Source organism: Macrotis lagotis, chromosome 1, assembly GCF_037893015.1.
Source record: "Macrotis lagotis isolate mMagLag1 chromosome 1, bilby.v1.9.chrom.fasta, whole genome shotgun sequence".
NCBI lineage: Eukaryota > Metazoa > Chordata > Mammalia > Peramelemorphia > Peramelidae > Macrotis > Macrotis lagotis.
In genome coordinates this window covers 521465834-521482500 of record NC_133658.1, presented here as the reverse complement: position 1 = coordinate 521482500, position 16667 = coordinate 521465834, and the positions used below count along the sequence as shown (strand labels likewise).

The window sequence follows — 16667 nt, the reverse complement described above, 5'->3', positions numbered from 1 at the left end:
AAATAAGGAGCAATCAAGACACTAGACATAGAAAGTTACTGGGAAGATCAAAACTCAGAGAACAGAAACCAAATCAAACAGTTGTGTACAAAGCCTCAAAGAAAAAAAATTTGAAAGGACCACTGAGTCCCACCCCCCTCACCCCCTACAGTCACCAAAAAAAAAAAAAATCCTGGGAGAGTGCCGATTGTTTAAAAAAAAATCAAATAAGTAGAGAGAAAATTGGAAAAAGAAATTAGAATGAAGAAAGAAAATGCTTAAAAGAGAATCAACAATTTGGCAAAGAAAACACACATATACATGTGCATACAAACACACACATACACATATTGAAGAAAAAAAAAAGAAATGGTCTAATGGTGAAAGAGGCCCCAAAATCTACTAATGAAAAGAACTCCTTAAAAAGTACAATTGGTGAAATAGTAAAGGAGATCCAAAAGCTCAATGAAGAAAATAATTCCTTAAAAATTAGAATTGAATCTCTCCCAAATAAATTAAGATTTAAATAACCATAAAAATAACAATTACTCATGGTTAGGTTGAGCTAATATAAGAAGAATGACAATTCTTCCCCAATTAAATTATTTATTCAGTGCCATACAAATCAAACTACCAAATAATTATTTTACCAAACTAGAAAAAAATAGTAACAAAATTCATCTGGAGTCAAAGGGGAAAGATTAAGAAGGGAACTGATGGAAAAAAGTGTAAAGGAAGGTGGTCTAACTCTACCAAATCTAAAACTATATTATAAAGCAGTAGTCATCAAAACTACCTAATACTGGTTAATAAATAGAGTAATGGATTAGTTGACTAGGATAGGCTCAAAAGCAGTCTCAGTAAATGATTACTGTAATCTAATGCTTGACAAATGAAAAGACATCAGCTTCTGGGATAAGAACTCACTATCTGACAAAAATTATTAGGAAAACTGGAAGACAGTATGGCCAAAACTAGGCATAGATCTACATCTCACAACCTATACCAAAATAAGGTCAAAATGGGTACAGGATTTAGACATAAGGGAAGATACCACAGATAAATTAATAGACCAAGAAATACTCTATCAGATTTATGGAAAGGGGACAAATTTATGACCAAACAAAAAAATAGAGAACATTATAAATTGCAAAATGAAGATGTTGACTATATTAAATTAAAAAGTTTTTGCACTAATAAAATCAATGCTGCCAAAATTGGAAGGAAAGCAGAAAGCTGGGGAACAATCTTCACAACTAGGAGTTCTGATAAAGGTCTCACATATTTTTTAGGTTTTTGCAAGGCAAACGGGGTTAAGTGGCTTGCTCAAGGCCATACAGCTAGGTAATTATTAAGTGTCTGAGACCAGATTTGAACCCAGGTACTACTGACTCCAGGGCTGGTGCTTTATCCACTATGCCACCTAGCTGCCCCTTCACTTCTAAAATATATAGAGAACTGCATCAAATTTATAATGTTACAAGTCATTCATCAACTGATAAATAATCAAAGGATATGAATAGACAGTTTTCTAATGAAGAAGTTAAAGTTTATACAATCATATAAAAAATACTCCAAACCATCACTGATTAGGGAAATGCAAATTAAAACAACTCTGAGGTATCACCTCACACTTTTCAGATTGGCTAAGATGAGAAAAAGGGAAAATTGTCAGTACTGGAGAGGTTGTGGGAGTATTGGGGCATTGATGCATTGCTGGTGGAGTTGTGAACTGAGCTAACCATTCTGGAGAGCAATGTGGAACAATGCCCAAAGAGCAATAAAACTGTTGGTTCTCTTTGACTGAACAATTCCAATTCTAGGTCTATATCCAGGGAAAAAAAATCATAAAAAATGGGAAATGTTCCCCATGTTCCAAAATATTCAGAGCAGCTCTTTTCATGGTGGCTTAGAATTGGAAATTGAAGGAATGCCCATCAATTGGGGAATGACTAAATAAGTTATGATACATTAATATTATAGAATACTCTTGTTCTATAAGAAACTATAAATAGTCAAACTCTAGAGAGGCATGGGAGGAATTATAGGAGCTGATGCTGAGAAAAGGGAGCATCTGTAAACATGTTTATCACAAATATGTATGTACAATGTTAATCTGACTCTGTCACTTGAGGAAGTGGGGTGAAGGTAGGGAGGAAGGAAACTTTGCAACTGACAAATATACATATGTATGTTGAATGTTGGAAAACTTTCATAACATATATTTATAAAAAATAAAGTATCAATTAAAAATATAATTGAAGTACTGGCCCTGGAGTCATGGGTACCTGATTTCAAATTGGCCTCAGAAACTTAAAAAATTAGTTACATGTGTGACCTTGGGCAAGTCATTTAACCCTGTTGTTGCCTTGCAAAAAACAAAAAGAAAAAAATAGAATTGGACAAGACAAAATTCATGACTCTATAAGACATCAAGAAATATCAAATCAAATCAAAAGAAGTAAAAGATTTGAAAGATCCTATTTTAAAAATAATTGACCCAGAAAACAGATCAAGGATAGATAATTTTACTTGAAAGTCATATCAAAGAAAGAGTCTAGAAATAATCTTTCAAGAAATTTTAAAAGAAAACTTTTAGGGGAAGCTAGGTGGTGCAGCAGATAGAACTCTGGCCTTGGAATCAGGAGGACCTGAGTTCAAATTTGGCCTCAGACAATTACTTATCTATATTACAATGGGCATATAACCCCATTGCCTTAAAAAAGCAAAAAATTAATAAATTCTGTGTTAATATCCTAGCGTCAGAGGGTAAAATAGAAGCTAATAAAAAAGCCTATCACTTCCTGAAAACAATCTCAAAACAAAAACGTCTAGGATTATTATTGTCATTCCACAGCTCTCAGGTCAAAAGAAAATATAGCAAATAGCTATTAAGAAACAACTTAGTATTGTATAGACATAGAATAAAACAAGATTTATCAGTTTTTATATTAAAGGATCTAGAGAGTATAAAGGAGCCAGAATGAAACCAATAATCACCTACTCAACAAAACTTAATGTAAACCCTCAGATACAAAGATGAATGTTTAATGAAACAGAGGACTTCTGAGTATATCCGATGAAAAGATGAGTAGAATAGAAAATTGACTTTCAAACAAGACTCAAAGAAATCATGGAAAGATAGAGAAGAAAAAAGAAATCATAAAGGATTCAATAAAATTAAACTAAATAACTACACAGGAAGACAATACTTCTAACTCCTTAAAACTTTATCATTATTAGTGTGATTAGTAGAAGAAAGAAAGCTTGCATGGGAGTTGTATATCAATAAAAAAAGGAGAAAGAGTAGATCGATGAATTGGGTATGAAATTAAAAAATTAAAAACATAATAAGAACAAATTTAAAATCCCCTATTAAACAACCACATTGAACATCCTGAAAATAAAAGGAAAAGACTAATAAAATTTAAAGTAAGAAGGCCATTGACTAAATAAATACAACTAGGAACTGCTTCTATGGAAGGAAAAAATGATAAAATAAATAAACCATTGGTTAATTTAGTTAAAAAAGGAAAGAAGAAAAGTTACCAGTAACAAAAATGAAAAGGATGAATTCCCCATCAATGAAAATGAAATTAAAGCAAATATTAGGAGTTAATTTCTAATAAATCTAACTCTCTAAGTGAAATGAATGATTATGTGGAAAATATAAATTTTCCATATTAGCAGAAAAGTAAACAGAATATTGAAGTAACCCTTTCATAGTAACCAAACTTGAAATATTCATAATGAGTTGCCCATGAAAAAATCTTCAGATGCAGATGATTTTACAAATGAATTCTAAAAAATTTAAAGATGATTAATTTCAACACTATATAAACTATCTGAAAAAACAAAGGAGATTATCAGATCCCTTTTACAAGACAAAAATGTGCTGATTCCTAGAGCAAGAAGAGCAAAAGCAGAGAATTTTAATAATAGACCAATTTCTCTAATTAATATCAATGCAAAATGTAAATGAAATGCTAGCATGAAAATTAAAACAATAGATCACAAAAAACATTGACCATGAGCAGTGATATTTACACCTAGAATTTACACCAGGAATGCAGGACTTGCTAAATATTAGAAAACTATGAGGAAATTTGACCAAGTCAATTATAAAAACAAAATAATAATTATATCAACAGATGTAGAAAAGGATTTTGATAAAATATAACTTACCCCTTAAAATATTAAATATCTAAAATCCTCTGCAAGCATTATCTGTAAAAGGGATAACATAAAAGCCATCCTAATAAGATCAGTTGTGAAGCAAAGATGTTATCAATATTATTATTCAATATTGTACTAGTAATTTTAGTTATAGCAATAAGACAAGAAAAAAGAAATTGAAATAATTGAAATAATTGAAACAAAATGTCACTCTATGCAGATGATATGATGATATGCTTAATAAAATCTAAAGAATCCACTAAGAAAAGGAATTGAAATAATTAGCAACTTGAGCAAAGTAGCAGGATATAAAATGAACCTATAAATAATCAATGTTTCTACATACTACCAACAAAACCCGGTAACAAGATAAAGAAAAAGAAATTATAATTGTAGACATTATAAAACTCCTTTGGAGTCTAAGTGACAAGACAACTCTAGAAACTATATTAACATAATTATTTTTCAAACAGAGTCAGATCTAATCAATTGAAATATATTAATTGCTCATGGGTAGAATGAATAAATATAATAAAATGCTAATTTTATCTAAGTTAATTTATTTATTCAGTGCCATACCAATTCAACTGCCAACAATTATTTTATAGAGCTAGAAAAATAGTAACAATTCACCTGGAGGAACAAAAAGTTCAAAATATCATTGGAATTAATATGAAAAAATATTTGAAGAACGATAACCACCTAGCAGAACCAGATCTCAAATTGTATTTCAAAGCAGTAATCATCAAAACTATCTGGTACTGGATAATAAATAGAGTGATAGATCAATGGAATAGATCATGTATACAGCACAGTTCTAAATGACCATATAATCTAACAAATGATAAAACCAAAGATCCAAGCTTTTGGGACAAGAACTTACTATTTGACAAACTGAAAAAGTGGAAAGTAGTTTGACATTAACTAAATATAGACCAAAATTTCCAAAGAAAAGGTCAAAATTTGTACTTTATTTAAACTTAAAAGGCAAAAAAAAATCATAGCAAATTAGCTAGAGTTGATAAGGGACTGAACTAGGGTAATTGTGTTAAGAGTGAAGAGAAGAGGGGCAGTCAGGTGGTGCAGTGGATAGAGCACCAGCCCTAGAGTCAGGAGGACCTGAGTTCAAATCTGAATAATTGTCCAGTTGTGTGTGACTTTGGACAAGTTACTTATAAAAAGGAAAAAAAGAAAAAGAAAAACGTGAAGACATAAACACTCTTAAAAAAGAGTGGAGAGTAGAGTACCAATTTGATAAAAGAAAAATCATAGGCTTAGCAATTGATTTGGCAGGTGAGTAAGAATCAAGATTTTAGGAAGTCTTAAAGGCTCTGAACCAGGTAAGATGGGAATACCTTTGACATAAATAACAGGTTTAGTCTCCGGAGAGGAATGAACTTTGGGAGAAAGATAATTTCTGCTTTTGAACACAATGAGTTTGAAATGCCACTGGCACATTTAAATGAAACTGTCCCACAGATAGTGGGACAGAGATGAGGGATATCTATGTGCATAGAGGTGACATCTGAATCTGTGAGGGCTAATGAGAGTAGCAAGTGTATACAGAGAAAATATAATAATAATAATAATAATTATTTTTTATGCATCTACAAAAAGAAAAAGTATATACATCTCAAATCTTAAAGCACTATATATATAAATATTAGCAATTTTTATCATTAATTATAACAGGAAGAGTAGGATTATGTTGTTTGTGTAACCATTCTTTCAGTCATCTAGACTCATACTGTCAGTCTTTGCTGACTCCCTCTATCTCTTCTTGTACATCCAATTAACAAATATATAAAATATATCCAATTGGTTGTCAATTCCTATTGATTCTACCATTGTAATCTCTCTTGTATTCTTCCCTGTCTTTACATTCTCAATAAACCCAATCCCATTCAGTTCTCATCTTTCATAGGATCACATTCTCAGAACTGCAAGGAACATCAAAAACACGGAGTAGACCCCAAAGAAGCAGCTTAGAAAGAGAAGATGTTAAATTTAGAATTACAAAACTAGAAATAGTCCTTGTTTTGCTATTTATTATATCTATCACCTGAGGTAACTTATTTCACCACTCTGGGCCTCAGTTTTAACATCTCTAAAATAAGAAACTTGGACCCTAAGTTTTAATTTAACTCTAGATTTGTCATCGTAAGATGAACATATCTGAATAGGAAAACCATAATAGTAATAACTCAAAATGCACTACCTAAGTAAAAAATGAAGTCTTTTCTTTTAGTCTCTTCAAAAGGTAGTTCCATTCAACTTTTCAAATCTTATCTCCTCTTTTTCACACACATTGTTTTCAATCTAAGTTATATCTTTTCACTTCCCTGTTCTTAGGTTTCCTGTTCCCATTTCTACCTTGGCTCTCACTCTTTGTATAATGTTGGATCTCCTTCATCCTCGCTGAACCCCCCACCCTCCATCTTCAGCAGTTGAAATGATACCTTTCCTTCCAAATCCCAAAAAGTCTATTAACTCTCCCATTGGAAATGATGCCTTCCTATTCAAATGTCTTATAGTACTTTCTATCAATCTTTTTTTCAATAATCTCTCATGTTAATAATTATTTGCAAACTTATCAGCAAAATCTCAGCCCATTAGATTTTAAGCTACCTGTGAGCAAGGTCTTCTATGGAATTATTTTTGTAGCCTCCTTGTATAAAGAATACAGCAAATATACTTCTTGCTTTTGTTGAATCATTTCAGTTCTGTCTGATTCTTCATGAGCCCATTTTTTTCTTTTTTGGCCAAGATACTGGAATGGTTTGCCATTTCCTTCTTCAGAACATTTTACAAATGAGGGGAAACTGAGGGAAACAATGTCAAGTGAATTGCCCAGGATCACAAAACTAGAAAATTTTTGAGGCCAGATTTGATCTTAAGTCCTTCAAATCCAGGGCAGATGTCTATCCACAGTACCACCCAGCTGTTTTACATTGTTCACAGCAATTATTTAAATATTTTTAAAATCTCATTTGGCATAATAAAAAGAGAAGTATTGTGTATATATACTCTCAGTTCTCTTGGGTATCCGTGATCGGAGAGATAATTGACACACAGAATGGAAGCATCAAATAACTCATACAATTATAGGCAATAAAGGATTATGCAATATAATTATGTGACTTAAAGTCACTAGTCAAATGCATTTTAAATGAAGAGAAATTAAAGTAAATGGATAACCAGAAAAGATTCCAAAAGAAAAGACCTGGAAGAATTTCAAATTCAGATAGGGTTAAGGAAGGGAAAGAATTTGTCAAAGGAGTCTTCCATATCTTTTGAAAGAGAAAAACTGATTTAAAAAAATAATCAAACTACAAAAAGACCCAGTACCTTTCATCAGTTTTTATGGGTCTAATCTTCAAATTATGAATTACTCCCTATGTAGCTTCTTTTATCTTATTAAAACATATCTGGGATTTAAATGAAAAGTATAGAACCCCAAAGTAATAAAACTATAGCATAAATACAAACTTGTCAAAATAGTAAAGTAATCATTGCAACTAGTAAATATTTTCTAATTAGTAAATTAAACACCCAAGTATAGCTAAGAAAATTTTCCCTTCATTTAATACAACCATGGCCTTCATCTAGCAAAATATCATGTTAAAGATTATAGGTATTAATATTTTCTGTTTTTTAGGAAAGTAATCTAAAATTATTACTTATAACTTTGAAATTTAATTTTACTACAAAAAAACAATTCTAAGGAACAACTTTAGATATTTCAATAAGAACATTCTTCACTCAACATCTGAAAACAATAATCAACAATAAACATATTGACAAATAAAAATTGTAAAAAATCCAACAACATATATACAGGTGAAAATAGTCAGAAAGGTAAAAAGAAGCAAATTGTTATTGCCAAATATGATTAAAGTTATTATACATTTATTCCTTCCTCTAAAATATTATAAATAACCTAAAGATTACAATTCGTATGGTTTTATTTTATAAACAAATATATATTTTAAGCATTTAATATGGTAATATGTTTTAAAATTAATCTCATGCAGTTTTAAATAAAACTCATTAAAATAATTCATAAATATTGTTAATATATATCTTTAGCTCCTTTTTTAAAAAAAATCTGCTTACTGAGTACACTATACAAAGTCAAAGAAAAGGGAAGAAAAGAAAAAAAACAGAAGGGTTTGTCTATTTTCTTAGTATTTCACATTTTTACTTATATTACTTCTGTTGTCATAGATAATGCAAAAATATCAAGTAGTTTGATTTCCTAACAGGTATCAAATTTATCCAGAAGTAATGACATCACTGATAAATTGAAACTGTCAAGGACACAAATGATTCTAGTACCTTTTGTGTCAAAGCATTTCATTATTATATCCAATGTCAAGAAAAATGAACTGCCCCAAATCAATATGCTGTAATCCATGCAGAAGTGAATGTTGAAAAATAAGAAATATCATTTCTAAATACAAAACAAGTCCTTACATCAGTAACTTATGACTCTCTTGAAAGGTTATGCCTTTCAAAATGATTTAAGTATGCTATTATTTTCAACTCAAATGACATCATATTGGAAAAAAATATAACAACATATGACGTTAAATTATTTCTATTTACAAATGACACATGGATAATGTTCAAAATTATTTTATGTTGCCCTAAAAACAGGACCTTATATTTTTATTATGTAATAATTCTCACTGAGGGATGGGAGTGAAGAAGTCTTAACAACTGACTGACATATTAATTTTCTTTTTTTTTAGGTTTTTTTTTTTTGCAAGGCAAATGGGGTTAAGTGGCTTGCCCAAGGCCACACAGCTAGCTAGGTAATTATTAAGTGTCTGAGACCGGATTTGAACCCAGGTACTCCTGACTCCAAGGCCGGTGCTTTATCCACTACGCCACCTAGCCGCCCTGACATATTAATTTTCAAAGTTATTAAAAGAGACATAGCATTCAGTATTATCAGTTTAAAATTAAGAACACAACACTAAGAGATGAACTTAAGTCTTCAGGATACATTTCACAAGGAAATATAGTCAAAAGGCCAGATGGAGGAAGGATGGAATAAGAAATTATAGATTTCACAATTTTTGTCTCTCCTTTCCTGCAGTGACAAAGTACTTTAAAGGGGTTATTAATAAATACTACTACTAATGATAATAAAGATGTCATTAAAAACATTGTATCTGACATCACTAAAGAAAGCCATGAAGGCAAAAAGTTTAAACATTTTTAGGAATTCAGGTGAAAAATTTCTTGGTAGTAAGTCACAATTTTGGGGGTGGGATTAAAAGAAAAAAAGATACAAAACTTTGAACTCCTGAGAAGTCTCTAGAGGAAAATAATTTTTCTTATATAAGCAGATTATTATCTAAAAAGCAATCTTACCATCATTTACTGATTCCATCTGATCATCTTCCACAAGTGTTTTTTTGGGAATTACCATTAATTCTCTTTGTTCTGGTGATTCAAAAACCACATCAGTTAGAAGCACTTGTATTGTCTCTTCCACTCGCTCCCTGGCTCGACCGCTTATGCTAGCTAGAAACAACAAAGATGCATTCTATTAATTTCATTCATGATTATTTTATGATAATTTGAGATTCCTATGACACAAAATGAGGGGAAAACTCTTCTCCTGTTTCCAAATGGTTATTGCCTTAGTGAAATAGCATATAAATTTGTCATTTTCAAACATAGAAAGTCCAGTGAAGAAGAAAAGTGTTCCAGAACCTGGGGGGTGGGGGAGGAGAGGAATTCCTCAGGAAAACAATCAGGAAATGAAACTATCTGGTACAGTATTCAGTTTTTTCCAACATTGGAATAATAAATAACTTCCTTTTTAAATTTTATCAAATGTTATTATATATGTAGTCATAGCAACAATTCATTTCTAATTACACAGCAACACTGGGAAAAATAAAGTGAATTTAGGTACTGGCCACCTTTAATGAATGTTTGGAAGAACAAAGAATTATCCTCACAGTAGAAATTTTTGACATTTGTTTAGGTAACATTGCTGATATCAGAGTTCTACATTACATACTTCCTTTATCATGTTATTCAACTACTCATTTGAGCAGTCCATTGAAAATTTTTATTTAAATTTTTAAAAAATTTATTCTACTTTAACTATTGTAAATATAACTGTTTTAAATAATTGTGAAAACTAAAAAAATATGATCATTAGATAAAATGTAATCTGAACATATGTATTTCACTCTTCCCAATAATTGATTCTTATTTAAATATGGGATATCAAGCTACTAAATCTATATATTTAGATAAAAAGCATTTAATACCTTTGCTTAGATAATGATCCTATACTGAAAAATCAAAACATGGTTTTAGGGTATAGGAATGATTAGAAACTAGCAACATCATTTAAAACAATGACCCAAACAAAGAGTATGAAAACTCTTCCTTTTGCCTTTGACTCCTCCTTCCTCTGGAGCCAAGTCTAAGAAATACTTTATAAATAGGAGTCATATTTTAATTTTTACAGAAATTTCATCATTGTGCTTATAACTAGATTTACATAAGAATATGTTTTTTACACCTATCTTAATGCATTTTACTTATATTTGAATGAATGAATAGATGGAAAATGAGTGGATGAGAGACTCTTTCAGATCTGATATTTTAAGCTTTTATGAGCATAAAACAGTATTCATCCTTAAAACTTAAAAGATGTAAAGTATCCTTTAAATTTTATTTATCTCTCTCTCTCTCTATATATATATATATAATGTATACAAACATAAAATTTATCAATAAATAACTCAGCATACATTTTAAAGTACTTATTGTGTGCTAGGTATTGTGCTAGCAGATATAAAGATTGAAAAAGATTAGTCTTTGCCCTCACAGAACTTGTCTTCTATTGGGAGAGACATATTCAATTATGTGCAAAAATGTTAAAGTAATAGAAGCTAATCGGTTATGAGCAATAAGAAAGGTCAAATGTAAGAAATATTCAGTGCTTCGACTGAGCTTTGAAAATAAGGATTCTACAATGTACAATAATCCTGGAAACATAGGCTGGAGTCAAATTGGGAAGGACTTAAAATGCCTCACAGGATTTTTTATTTGATACAAGGGAGTCTACTGATCAGGGGAGTCACATGGTTAGGTGAGGACTGACCTTTAGATGATATGCCTAGAGATTAGGGGGTAGAATGACTAAAGATGATAATTATCAAATGTATGGATTAAAAAAAGTAAAGAATCATTTGTTGTGCCCAATGATGACAAGGATGATCATATTCTCTATAGAAACAGGTAACAATCACCTGCACCATCAGCACAATCACAACAGCAGTTAGCCTTCATATATAGTTTATTTGCAAAGAACTTCATAAATATCTCATCTTTATCCTCAGGTTCATGCTACTCTCTTAATAAAAAATGATATTGATATCTATTCATCTACCAAATAAAATGGAACATTATAAACTATTTCTTGACAAACCCAAAGGTATTATAGCTTCTAGGATAAGAACACACTATTTGACAAAAGCAACTGAAGAAACTGGAAAATGGCATGGCAAAAACTAGGCAAAGATCCATATCTCACATCTTATACCAAAGTAAGGTCAAAATGGTTTCAGGATTTAGACATAAAGGGTGATATCATAGACCAATTAACAGATCAAGAAATACTCTATCTGTCGAATCTACAGAAAGGGGAGAAATCATAGACTAAACAAGAAATACAGTACATTATAAAGTGAAATATACATGATTTTGACTATATTAAATTTAAAAAGGTTTTGTACTAATAAAACTAATGCAATCAAAATTAGAAGGAAAACAGACAGCTGGGATCAATTTTCACAGCAAGGGGTTCTGATAAAGGCCTCATTTCTAAAATTAAATCCAATATATAAGGTTTGCTCAATTGGAAAATGGTCAGAGAATAAGAACAGGCAGTTTTCAAAAGGAGAAATTAAAGCCATAACACACACACACACACACACACACACACACACACACACACACACACAAAATATGAGCATATGAAAAAATGCTCGAAATCATCACTGATTAGTGAAATGCAAATTAAAACAATTATGAGGTGCCACCTCACACATATCAGATTGGCTAAGATGAGTAAAAGGGAAAATAATACTGGAGATGTTATGGGAGATTGGGACATTAATACATTGTTGGTGGAGTTGTGAGCTAATTCAACCATTCTAGAGAATAATATAGATCTATGCCCAAAGAACAATAAAACTGTTGACCCAGCAATAACATTACATAGGCCTTTATACAAAAGAAATTTTTTTAAATGGGAAAAGTCCCACATATTCAAAAATATTCATAGTAACTTTCTTTGTAGTGACAAAGAATTGAAAACTGAGGGCATGCCCATCAACTGGGGAATGACTGAGCAAGTTGTGATATCTGATTATTATAGATATTTATCATTATATATATTATTGTATATTATTATAAATATTTATATATTTATATATATTTATATATTATAAATATTTATATATTTCCCTTTGAGAATCTATGAATGATTGAACTTTAGAGAAGCATGGAAAGAATTATATGACTAATGCTGATCAAAGGGAACAGAACCAATAGAATATTGAACACATTAACAACATTGTGAGTTGACCAACTATGATCGATATAGTTCCTCTCAGCATTTCAGAGATCTAGGACAAACCTGGGAGACCTGTTATAGACAAAACCATCCTCATCCAGAGAAAAACAGTCAAAGAAACAAAACCCCACAGAATCTGAATGAATACTATATTCACTTTTTAAAAAAAAATTCTCTTATGTCTTTCCTCTGTCTTTCATGGTTTTCTTTTAGTCCTAATTCATCATAAACTGACTAATATGAAAAATACTAAACATAAATGTTAATGTACAACTTTTTCTAAACTGTTTCTAACTGGGGGAAGAGGTTGAGAAGGGAAGTTGGTAGAAAAATGTGTTACTTAAAAATATGCAAGTGGATAAATGTTGAAAAACTTTCATAACATGTAACTGGAAGGGGTGGCTAGGTGGCACAGCGGATAGAGCACCAGCCTTGGATTCAGGAGTACCTGAGTTCAAATCCAGGCTCAGACACTTAATAGTTACATAGCTGTGTGACCTTGGGCAAGCCACTTAACCCCATTGCCTTGTTAAAAAAAAAGCCTAAAAAATATCCCCAAACAACCATGTAACAGGAAAAATTTAAAAAAAAAATTAAATGCAACATCTAACTCCTGAAACTATCATTCAGAGCCATCATGGTCTGGCTCTAAACTAAATTTCAAGTCATATTCCATAGTACTCTCCTTACTGTATATAATGGTTTAGCAGTTTACATCATTGTTTATACATTCCCTTCCTTCTGCTTTTGCCTCCATGTCTTTGTATACACTGTTTTATTTCCTGAAGTAAATTACTCACTGACTTATAACATTTTCTCTGGCTCCTATGAAATCCTCCTCTTCCCAAAATTCAGTGTGGGTGGGTGCTGTCTTTTCCATATTGTTTTCTTTATCCTCCCAGATCAATATGAGCACTGCCTTCTTTTTGCATCACTCAGGTCACTCTTCTTAACTGTTATTATGCAACTAATCATTTTCTAAATTATATTAATAGTTATTTGGAATTATATCATGTTGCCACAAAGGAATAAAAAACCCTTGATAGTAAGGATTAGATTATAAGTTCTTGACCTTTTTATCACTAGTACTAAATATTGAACCCCACATACAATAGGTATTTAATAAATGTTTTCTGAATTAATATTTAAAATGACAAATAATACCTTGGTACAAATTATTGGGAAGGTAAAAATGTCTAGGGAACAAGAAAGTTTTCTAACTATAATTAATTTCACTGCTTTAAATCATTAAAATGGAAATGAGTACACTGAAAGTTATAATTAGGTTTTTACCACTGATCTTGTCTTGACGTTTTAGTACTAAAAATAAAGTCATCATTCATTTCCAATGAGTGAATATTTCTATCACATTATTTATCTACAAGTGAGTAGATACTTCAAATTACTATGCCAGCTTTGGCAACAGAGACGAAAATCAAAATGTTCAAAGGATCAAGCAATCAGAGTTAGAAAAGACCTCACTGACCATCCAGTTCAATGCATTCCGAGAAAAGAATCCTCATTACAATGTGCTGATAAACAGTCATTAAACTTTTCTTAAGGGTCTCCAATGGAAGAGAAATGGGGAGTCATGTAACCTAAGAATAGTTTTAATTGTTAAGAATTTTTTCCTCTTATCAAGTCTAAATTTTCTTCTATCCCTTATTCTTGGTTTTGGCTTCTGACTTTTTAAAAGAATAATGAATTTATGCTTCTCCAAATTTCTTCAAGACTTCAATAGAAATATAATCTAATTTTTATAAGTATTTTCTCCATAATATTCATCAATAAATCAACAAGTATTTATTTTGTCAATCATGTATTAAACACTTTATTGATTGTTAGAGGCAAAAAAGTAATGAAGTTTGCATTATATCTGGAAGAAATATCATGTGTATGCAAAAATACTAAATCTTATGGGTGAAATGCTAGCAGCAAGGGGAGAAAGAAATGATACCTGAGATTTATTTAACATGAGCTTTGAAGGAAATTTGGGATTTCAGAGGCTGAAGTCCTTTTAAAAAAAGTTGTGGAGAAAGAAATGATACCATGTTCCATTTAGGAACAAGCAAGAAGGCCAGAAGACCACCCACCTGGTGCATGAAGGGAAGTAATATATAATAAATTCAGAAAGGAGGTTGAAGTCAAATTGTGAAGGACTTTACATACTAAAAAGGGAAGTTTTTATTTTATCTTAAAGGTAATAAAAGGCAATCATGGAATTTATTGAGGAGAGAAATCTCATGTTCACATCTGTTACTTTGGTTAAGGGGATTAATTAGAAGGTAATGGTAACTGTTCAAGTAAGATTTTGAAGACCTGAAAATAAAGGGTTGTAGTGTGGCAAAATATAATACAGATTCAAGAGATATTATAGAAATGCTATTTAAAAGATTTGAAAACTGATTGGATATGGAAATTATTATGCTACACATGCAAGTGGTTGAGTGTGTGAAATGGTACTCAATCCTGAGAAAACCTTCCACTTTTAAAGGGGATAATGAGAGTGGCAAAATGGTGGTTAGAGAAATACATAATGCTAAAAATCACCTCCAGGATTGAATATAAAATCCATTTTGGCATTCTGATGCCTTTATAACCTGCCCTTCATTTTCATTCCTCTCACAAGTCATTTACATATAATCTCTAGTCCAATGAAACTGGGATCCTTGCTATTTGTTGAACAAGACATTACATATTCATACTAGGGGAATTTTCTCTGACTCTTCCTCAAACTTAGAATGATCTTTTAATCTCTGCCTCCTGGTTTTCCTGAGTCCCAGTGTTGGACTCTCAGCTAAAATTTCACCTTCAGGGTCATTTCCTGATTCCCTTCATTTGCCTTCATTCTATTGATTATTTCCTTTTTATACTATATATAGCTTGTTTGTATCTTGTATCTCTCATTAGACTCTGAGTCCCTGAAGTACAAGAGCTATTTTTACCTAATTTTGTATCTTCTGATGAGACTATAGAAAATGAGCTTGTATCCTTACCACATAGCTCAGTGTCTAGCTCAAATTTTAAGAAATGAGTATTGTGTGTATATATATATATATATATATATATATATATATATATATACAGTAAAATACTGAGGGGAGGAGAGAGAGAGAGAGAGAGAGAGAGAGAGAGAGAGAGAGAGAGAGAGAGAAGAAGAAGAAGAAGAAGAAGAAGAAGAAGAAGAAGAAGAAGAGGAAGAGGAGGATAAAAGGAAGAAGAGAAAGAGAAGATACATCAATTATCATTTATAAATAAAGGTGGGCACATAAAGTCTACCACCTCATTCATGAGGTGAATTTTCTTCAAATTTCTATCACTGGCTAACCATAGTAAAATAAATGAAAGATAAATGACAGTAACAACTTCTATTTTTATTCATTTTAACTTTCCTTTGCAAAAGATTTGAAAATAATATGTATTTTAAAGCATCATTGGACAGTTTTAGTTTAATAAATTCTTCATGAATTCTTTTATTCAGGAAAACAAAAGTTTATATTTATAGGAGACATGAACAACAAGCCTATAAGAAGACACAGAATTTTTTTTTATTTTTTATCACATCATTTTTAATCTGATGACCACAGACTGTAAATTCTAAACTGATACTCATCTCTATAGAGAATAAGAAGTCGATTATCATTTATTGAAGTAAAAAAAAAAGAAAAATTCTAACTCATTTTGAAAGACTACTGATAGTAATTTAATGCCTTTATGCTTTGAAAGATTTGCATTCACCATAAAAAAATACTCCAGTCTAGTGTTAGAAAGTACTGCAAGTAAATCAAATGACAGTTATTTTTAAATGGATTTCTAATCAGATACAATTTTAATTAAAGTTATATCACAAAGAGAAAGTGACTGATAGAGCATGTTTCCAAGCAGAATCTTTAACATT

General features: G+C 31.0%; 1 protein-coding gene across 1 annotated transcript in view; it reads right to left on the bottom strand.

Moving 5' to 3' along the window:
• Positions 1–16667, bottom strand: part of CFAP47 (cilia and flagella associated protein 47) — a 931170-nt gene that overhangs the window by 181886 nt on the left and 732617 nt on the right. Inside the window, exon 55 of the mRNA XM_074210630.1 lies at positions 9538–9690. Coding sequence (XP_074066731.1) covers positions 9538–9690 — 153 coding nt within the window. The remainder of the gene's footprint in view (positions 1–9537; positions 9691–16667) is intronic.